The sequence below is a fragment of the Alnus glutinosa genome, chromosome 14, assembly GCF_958979055.1.
Source record: "Alnus glutinosa chromosome 14, dhAlnGlut1.1, whole genome shotgun sequence".
In the NCBI taxonomy this organism is placed as follows: Eukaryota; Viridiplantae; Streptophyta; class Magnoliopsida; order Fagales; family Betulaceae; genus Alnus; species Alnus glutinosa.
The window spans coordinates 20,033,447-20,042,697 of NC_084899.1; the positions used below are offsets into that span (position 1 = coordinate 20,033,447).

Below are 9,251 nucleotides of genomic sequence, written 5' to 3' on the forward strand. Positions count from 1 at the left end.
TTCTCTTCATATATAGGTTTCCTATTCGGAGATTCATAAATATGGTTAGAAACAGATTGAACGCAACTTACATCATCATCACTAAGATCTTCATAGACCAGTGGTCGGTTTATGGGTGCAAGTCATTGGTGACGAGTATGCCTCACTCGGATCCTATAGTCAACATGGGTATCATTGTACCTGTGATTATGATTAGGACCTATGCTCATGCGCTTTATCATCTCCCGCATCTGGTGCATCTCCTGTCGCCTCGTCTGCCGAAACTCTTGGAAATCGGCTCTCCAATGAGCCTCCCTGTCACGAACAACTTCGTTATAGGAATTGTTGCTATAGTATAAGTTGGCCATCGAATCCGAATAACGCCGGCTCGGGTACCCCATGAATTTGGCTCTCAAAAGAGCCCCTCCCCTACAAGCGACGCTGTTAGAGAAGTTCGTCATTGTTGCGCTAATTGGTCATGTTCAAGATAAAGCCTACTTTGATACCAACTAATATAGCAGAAGACTAAGGTAACTAATCAAATAACAACATCTTTGATTCTGCAAGGAGAAGCTTTTTTGTCTTCTACCTAAAAAAAACTAAAATAAGCCCGCAGGCTAAAAGAAAGATAAACCTTTGCAGAATATTTGAGAGAGAATTCTCTAATTTTATAACAATTCAATTGAGTGGATTTTACATAGCAAGCAACTCTGTTTATAGAAGAGAAATACTTGTAGAGAAAATAATTATATTCCTAATAGTAACAATAAACTTATTCCTAAAAAGGAAAATATTACAAAATAAATAAAAATAGACCTTATTATATTCTAGTAATAAAAGTAAATCTAGTCCTAATAAGGAAAATAAATAAAGTCTTAATTCTAATAAGGAAATAAAATAAAATAAACTTTTGGTTTGACGATCAAGTCTTTCCTTTGTACTTCCATTGTCTGGGAACGGGTATACTTCAAATCAAACGGCTCTGCTTCAATATTATTTTTGACATCTTTTCTATTTTCGCTTGCACTGAAAATATTATTAAATTCCGTCCTATATCATGATTGCCTAATTTGCCTAGCCATTCAGCCCCACCCTGCATGTGAGTCATTTTTTTGTCAAAGACCCCATTTTTCACCCATCTGAGTTTTCATTACTTTTGCAATCTTTCCCCTCCTCTCCCAAAGTTTTAAAAACTCTCAATTTAGTGTATCAAACTTAAATTTTTTTATTTTTATTTTTTAAAAAAAATCAATTTCACCCATCCATTAGGATTTTCTGTTAAATCCTAACGGAGGGGTGAAAAATACCCAAAATTTTATAATTTTCTAAAGTTTACATGGGTATAGGGGTTATTTCATTATTTGACCATCAGATTTAACCCAAAATCCTAACAAGAGGGGTTAGATTGCAAAAATTGAAAGTTCGATATATTAAATTGAGAGTTTTTGAACTTTGAAGGGAAGATTGCAAAAGTGATGGAACTTCAGGGGATCAAATGAAGTTTTTCCTAAATTTTTTATGCATTAAAGACTATTATCACATGATTCAGCTATGGACATATATTGCCGAATCATGTTTGCTAATACTTTATTAAAATCATGCAATATTTAATTGAAATAACATCAACTCATCATGTCTCTATAAATTCTTGAAAACCAATTTATGATTTTATGAACATGTAGCGTGGTAACATGTGAAAATCAATTTGTATGATGAATAGCATGAATAAATTAAACTAACAATATTGTTTTGTGTCTACATAATGTTTCGTGCATATTATAAACTAGTATGTGAAGTGTGAACAATGGTCTCATGCAAAAAACATGTGATAGATGTTAACTGACATAGGCTTCATAATTTAAACACATAGTTTTATCAAAACTAATTAAACAAAACATGAAATTTTGCATGTAGCTTGAATAAAGAACGGAATACTTACAAGTAGGAGTGTGAAATTAAACCTTGAAGAAAAGCTTGTAGTTTGAATCTCCATTGGCCGTGTGGTATGAGAACTTGAAGAAAAATAAGAATTTTCTTAGGAAAATCAAGGGGTAGCGGAATATTGGTGAAGTTTTTTGGTGTTTGGTATCTTTATTTTTTTATTTTTTATTTTGGAAAAGTGAGAGAATGAGAGCTATAAGGGGTACACGGTCATGAGGGGTTTAAATACGATAGGGTTTTCTTAATTTTCTCATGCAAATAGGATTAGGGTTTAGTGTTTTAATTGGAATATATAGGATTTAATTTTTTTTTTTTTTTTATAATTAAGTAATTTTTAATAGCAAATAGAAAATAGCAAAATACAATATCTATATATATATATATATATTGTATATAAACAAAAATACCGCTGGGCGGCTAGTGTTTAGTTTTCTTAAAATAATGTTATTACTGCTGGGGTGGCTAGTGTTTAATTTTCTCAAAATAATATTTTGGGATAATTGCACCATTAGTCCCTGTGGTATGTCATAATTATTTTTCACTCCTTATAGTTCAAAAAGTTTATGGAAGGTCCTTGTGGTAAGTAATAATTACAAATCAATCCCTAGCGTCAAATTCTGTTAAATTTTTTGACAGATTCTGTTAAATGCCACGTCAGCGCCACGTCAAACCAATAATAATGCGACACGTGTCCATGTTAATAAATAAATAAATTAGAAAAAAAAAAAAAACAAAAAAGCAAGGGGTGGCCACCAGCCACCCCCAACCTTTGGGGAGGCTGCGACCACCCCCAGAAGTGGCCGGGGGTGGTTGCGTGCCACCCCTAGCTACTGGGGAGGCCGTGGCCACCCCCAGAGGTGGCCGAGGGTGGCCATCAGGCCGCCCCTAGTTGGTCCAAGGGTGGCCCAAAGGCGACCCCTTGCTTTTTTGTTTTTGAATTTGAATTTGAATTTTTTTAAAAAAATAAGTTTATTTTTTTAATAATTTTTTTTATTAAGATGGATACGTGTCGCATTCTTATTGGTTTGACGTGGCACTAACGTGGCATTTAACAGAATCTATCAAAAAATTTAACGGAATTTGACGCCAGGGATCGATTTGTAATTATTGTTTACCACAAAGACCTCTCATGAACTTTTTAAATCATAGGGAGTGAAAAATAATTATAGTATACCCTAGGGACAAATGATGCAATTATCCCTAATATTTTTAACATTAATCCCACGAATTAATCATGCTATAATAAAATTTGAAAATGTTGGAATGTTACAATTTCACCAAATTTTAGGGTTTCACTTGGCTTTGAAAGGGAAGGTGTTGGTGCGAAGTTGGGTATATAAAAAGAGAAGATCAGAAGCGGGCAAAGTGTTGATGTGGCCTATAGATGCTAACATGTCAATGACTTGAACTTTTTGATGTGACATTATAACACGTGTCACTCTCTGATTGGTTATGATGTGGATCTACGTCGGTGTCTAACGATTTCTGATGAACCATTGGATGGTCCGATCAAGTTGGATAGTTTGAAAACCCCAAGAACCTTATCAACGTGGACCACTTTAATACAAAAGCAAACCATATACAAGCAAGGGTGGACCTACCTTATAAGTCAGGCGCCTATGGCAACCCCAATTTTTTTTTAAATCATTATAAAAATATTATTTTCTATACCACGATCCCGTTAATGATGACTTTTTTCACCTCCTAAATGGCTAGATAATTTAGCTTTTTACTCTATAGAGTATCTATTTTATTTATATATGTAAGTTCGTACCACACAATTATGGTTCCACCCTACTTTCATGAACCAAAAATATATGATTTTCCCACCCGAAAATTCCAAAGTCAGAACCCTATCAAGCATTTATTTATATCTTTTTTTAGATGTGAGCTGCGACTTATAACGGATTTGCCTCTTTATCATCCCCTGTCCTCCGAAAGATTTGGCGCTAAACTCTCTTCCTTTGAAACAGAACACAAGAGAAAAAAACTCGTTACCAAAAAAAAAATCCTCCCACCCCACAAGAAAAAGAAAAAAGAAAAAAAGAATTGCTCACAAAATTCGTGAACAAAACAAACCCAACCTATTCTCTCTCTCTATGATTGTGCCAGAAAATTATAATTCAAATAATTAATTAGTCCAATTAATGTATGAATGTCTTCTTCGTCAGATGAGCATCCAGATTTAGATGTCACCGGTGGTGTAACTAACAAGACAGCCGCCACCACCAACATTTCCACCACCGCCATTACTACTAATAGCACCGTCAACAACACTACCAGTACAACCACCACCCCCGACAACTCTGTCAAGAACCAAAAGAAAAAAAGGGCATGTCTTTCTTTTCTTCTCTCTATTTTCCTTTTTGTTTTTGGTATTATTGTTGTTTCTCTTTCTATTTTATTTGTATTTGGTACGAAGTATATGTAACTTAATTATTGAAGCTTGCGAAAAATTAATACAATATGTGCTTATGTTTTATTTCCTTTTTCATATTTATGGACAAAAGTCTATTATTCCAAAGATTTTCAGTTCAAAGCGCAATGGGAGAGAAAGCTTACATGACGATATATTCAGATCATATAGTCATGGGATTGATCCTGGTCTCTCTCTCTCTCTCTCTCTAAAATTTAGGGTTTCTATTCTATCGTATGTATTTTTTTTCGTTGATTTATTTATTACTTTAATTTGTTTTTTGATTGGCAGATTCAAAGAAGAAGATCGGAGCAAGGAGAAAAGCTTTCATGGAGGCGGCTCCCATCATGAGAAAGAGTTTCTCAGGTATTTGTGTTAGGTGCAATAAGCCCTTATTTTCCACACCTTACTGTTACAACCAGAATGACATATGTTTAAAAATACGTGATTTGACATGATTGAACTCATATAAACTTGGTCATAATAATTTGTGATTGCATTGAATCTGTGTGATAAGTATTAAAGTATTAATTAAATAATTAAATTTATTTTTTTTTAAGATCCGCTTAACCTTTGAGACAAATGATATATAATTTAACAATAGGCACGACCACGTACTGGTAAAGACAAGACTAGATCTCCTTATCCCTTTCTGTATAATTTTGGTAGCTTACCTAACATTTGTGTTTTGGTTGTTTTCCATATATTTCTAATAATTAGGGTAGAAAATATATATTGACATTTTGGGCCTTAGTGTTGTTAATTTCTATCTACTCTCAGAAAGGCAGGCAAGTCCAGGGATCGAAGGCCTAAACCTGTCCGCTTTTGAAGAGCCTATGGCGCCGGAAACTGAACTTCAAGATTTCCAGTATGAGTTGTTCTTCTTTTGTCTAGCTTGTCTGAGTTGCTTTTGATCAGAGACAGTGCTTTAATTTCCTACCGTGATAGAACTGTGGTTGGGGTGCAGGATATTCGCGGCGACGTGGAATGTGGGAGGAAAGACACCCAACAATTGCCTCAACCTCGAAGATTTTTTGCAGGTGGAGGACTCTCCAGATATATATGTATTGGGGTACGATAAAAGTATACACCTTCACATTCTTTAGTCTTCTGCGTACGTTAACTTAATCAGTAAACTAGCATACATCTGAAATGGTGTGACAGTGAAAATCAACTTCTAATTTCTTTTCTTACCAAGTTTTTACTAATCTAAAGGTTAATTTTCACGTACCGCTATGGTATCCCAGTTGTATATCTATCTATTAAATAACATTACTCATAGTTATAAATCAACATTAATTCAACTTTGGCATGAGAAAATGTTTTTGGAGTTAGCCGCTGCATGGAGGAAATTTAGTACCAAACTACAATTATTGAAAAATAGTTTTGAAGTAGAGATTTGAGAAAGAATAGACAGAAATGGAAGAGTGAGAATATGAGTACTTAGAAGTAGTGCAGGTGTTTGCCGTATCTAGTTGAATCAACTAACTCGTTGTCTAAGATTCTTTTTATCTTCAGATTTCAGGAAATTGTTCCTCTAAGCGCTGGGAATGTTCTCGTGATTGAAGACAATGAACCTGCGGCAAAATGGCTGACCCTTATAAGCCAAGCACTGAATAAACCACAGCATGACTCCATCTTCTCTTCTGATTTAGGGCCAGGTTCCAAAATCTCAAATAACGTGTTGAAGGATTCGAAGTCCCCAAGCAGTACTCTTCACTTCTTCCAGAAGCCTTCACACAAAGCACTTAGCAGGAATTTGAGGGCAGATAGTAGCGTTCTCAAGAGCTGCAACTGTCCTGTGGACTTGCACTCTCGAGAGAGCCGGCGGAGGCTACGAAAGCTTAGTGACCTCCCAAATAATTTCTACTCAGAATCTTCCCACATCGGTCGTTACAGTATTGTGGATGAATTCCTTTCAACTGCAGAAATGCCTTCCTCACCTACCTCACCCAGCCAGATGAGTTACTGTCTTGTAGCAAGCAAGCAAATGGTCGGGATTTTCCTGTCTGTTTGGGCTAGGAAGGAATTAGTGCCACATATTGGCCATCTAAGGGTCTCCACTGTAGGAAGAGGAATAATGGGTTGCCTTAGAAACAAGGTATGTTGAGAGTTAATTCCTGCTTGATAGGATCAAAGCTGGGAGGTGCTTAATTTGAATGACAAATTATTGAACAATTAATGTCAACCTAGCTACCTTTCTATTTTAATATTAATATGGGATCGATCTTATTTGCAGGGATGCATAGCAATGAGCATGTCATTGCACCAAACAAGCTTTTGTTTCGTGTGCAGCCACTTGGCTTCTGGGGAGAAAGAGGGTGATGAGCTGAAGAGGAATGCTGATGTGGCTGAGATCCTGAAGAGCACACAATTCCCTAAGATTTGCAAGAATCCTGCTACTAACCGGGCCCCAGAAAGAATAGTTGATCACGAGTAAGTTTTTAACATATTATCTTTCATTTTGGTAAGCTGCACGACCAACTTCAGACAATGAATGCTTGGAAAAAAAAAAAAAGTAGAAAGTAATATCGGAGACTTGCTGGGAGTTCTGACAAGGGATACCTTAGCTATGATTTTTCTCTGGGAGAGTTCTAGCTAAGAAAGTATTAGAATTATGAAAGAGTGATAGAGGTATGAATCTTTGCACCTGGAGCGGCCTTCTTCCCTTTCTTATGTGGAATGTTTTCTTCTCCCGTATGGCTTTAGTCAGGTGTCATCTGGTGATTGACACATAATCGTACGTGCCCAAGCATGACATTTGATTTACGTCCTCTAGTGAGGTTCGTCTTTTGCCAAGTTTCACTTGCTAGCTAGAGATCTAGGTACGATTCTGACAGAGTAGCTGTCAGGTGTCATGTAGTGCTATGTGGTTACCGGCATGTTAAGGGTGTTAGTTGATTCTTTGCTAGGAATATCATATCGGGACTGTTAAGATGGCGTGGAAGGGTTGCTATCCTTTGCACCACGTTCCCCATTGGGATATGAGCATTAATCAGCTGATAGGCTCCCTCGGCTCATTGGGGTTCGCAATTTGGGCCTGCAGCCCAGCCCAAGTCGGTGCTCCCACCACAAGGTTGGTCGGGTGGATGCCCGGTATATCAAATTTATTTATTTTTTTTTTAATAAAAAAAAAAAATCCCCTTTCGTAGTTCTGATTATGTCTTATGTATGATTTGTGTTATTATTCTATTAAAAATGCAGTCGAATAATTTGGCTTGGAGATTTGAATTATCGGGTAGCTTTGAGTTATGAGGAAACAAGGGTTTTCTTGGAGGATAATGACTGGGACACCCTCCTGGAGAAGGATCAGGTTTGTAATTATTCCCATATATGCATCTAATAAAGCAAACAAGTGGAACTCCCACCAATCCTTCAATTGAAGTCAATATAATTGTCATTGAAACTAACACTCTTTTTATGGCATTTTTGGAACCAACCTCGATCTAGATATGAGATTTTTTGCTCATTCTTACGTACGTATTGCTTTTGACTGTTTGTTTGCAGTTGAATATAGAGAGGGAAGCAGGGAGAGTATTTAGTGGATTTAACGAGGGTCAGATATTGTTTGCCCCCACTTATAAGTACTCGCATAATTCAGATTCTTACGAAGGGGAAACAATCAAATCCAAGAAGAAACGCCGCACCCCTGCATGGTATTCTCTCATTTCAACATGAAATTAGGCAAACAAATTAGTTATAAAATAACGTTTAGCATGAAAAATAGTATATATTACTCAGAATATATATTGAGCTTGAATTTTATTAAAATTAGGTGCGACAGGATATTATGGCGTGGCGATGGCATTGACCAATTGTCTTATATTCGTGGGGAATCAAGATTGTCGGATCACAGACCTGTGTGTGCGGTGTTTTCAGTGGAGGTAGAAGAAAGTAACAAAAACAATAGTTTCAGAAAGGGTTATTCCTGTGCTGGTCGAAGACTAGACTTCGAAGACTGCATGCCTAAAAGGCACAGCTTATATGAGTTCTAATTAATCAAATCTCCCATTTTTGTATGTATATATTTATTAATTTTCATTAGGGCCTTATGGAAGAAGTTGGCACCAAGTATTTTTCTTTTTCTTCTTTTTTAGCTCAAGTATTTGAAAAATATTTTCTCTCTAGAAATTGCAGAAAATGAGACCACAATGGATAAGACGAAAAACTCCACGATTTTGTTCTGTTGCTCATGGTTGAATATATATATACTATACATACTATCAAATCATATTCCAAGATATTTTGGAACAATAAGAGTTGACAGATTACAAATCATATCAAGGATTACAGTCACATAGTAATGACAGCTAATCAAGCCAGTCTTGTCTTCCTTAACAGAAGCAAAACAAGATGATCGAACAAATGGTCTGTGGATATCGATAGAGATGCTAACAATCTTATTAAAAGAAATGAATAAAAAAGGAAGGAAACATAATCAAAGATATAATTTTTCTAGAATGAAAGACAAAGCTGCAAATTAAAGCAACCAACTTTCTGTTTAAGCTTTGCTTCATTCGTATCCCATATCCCAAACAGAAGTACTTGCGTCTTGATCATGCAAGATGTCCTGTAATGGATTTAGATTTAAGCCCATGTTTTCTCTTTTAGCATCTCAAATGCTCCATCAAGTGCTTCATCTTCAATCCCTCCTCGATCCCCAGTAGCTTGCATAATCTCCCATTGGAGTACTGTTCTTATTAGCCTTTGCTAACTCAATAGTTATCCACTCAGGTAAACTTACCAAATTTGTATCAATCGATTTAGATTCATGTCGATCGAACATACACTTCCTTAATTTTCTCACCGGTACTAATAAGACTAGGCAACCATTCTTCCAACTCCTCTCCTATTTCATCTTCATCTAGCTACTTTAATTTTGAGGCTTTTCTCAGTAAGTGGTAGCAGGGCTTGT

General features: G+C 36.1%; 1 protein-coding gene across 1 annotated transcript; it reads left to right on the plus strand.

The window, feature by feature from the left end:
• Positions 1 to 4,472: 4,472 nt before the first annotated feature.
• On the plus strand, positions 4,473 to 8,369 carry LOC133857892 (type I inositol polyphosphate 5-phosphatase 5). The gene is made up of 9 exons (XM_062293267.1): positions 4,473 to 4,524; positions 4,628 to 4,702; positions 5,117 to 5,204; positions 5,304 to 5,408; positions 5,855 to 6,437; positions 6,576 to 6,772; positions 7,541 to 7,649; positions 7,844 to 7,992; positions 8,112 to 8,369. The coding sequence occupies exons 2-9, from the start codon at positions 4,666 to 4,668 to the stop codon at positions 8,329 to 8,331; spliced, it is 1,488 nt and encodes a 495-aa protein (XP_062149251.1). The 5' UTR covers positions 4,473 to 4,524; positions 4,628 to 4,665; the 3' UTR covers positions 8,332 to 8,369.
• Positions 8,370 to 9,251: the final 882 nt, after the last annotated feature.

Coding starts and splice junctions, on each gene's coding strand:
- LOC133857892 (XM_062293267.1), top strand. CDS start 4,666: ATGGAGGCGGCTCCCATCATGAGAAAGAGTTTCTCAG. Junction 5,205..5,303: donor ACTGAACTTCAAGATTTCCA/GTATGAGTTGTT, acceptor GTTGGGGTGCAG/GATATTCGCGGCGACGTGGA. Junction 6,438..6,575: donor TGGGTTGCCTTAGAAACAAG/GTATGTTGAGAG, acceptor TCTTATTTGCAG/GGATGCATAGCAATGAGCAT.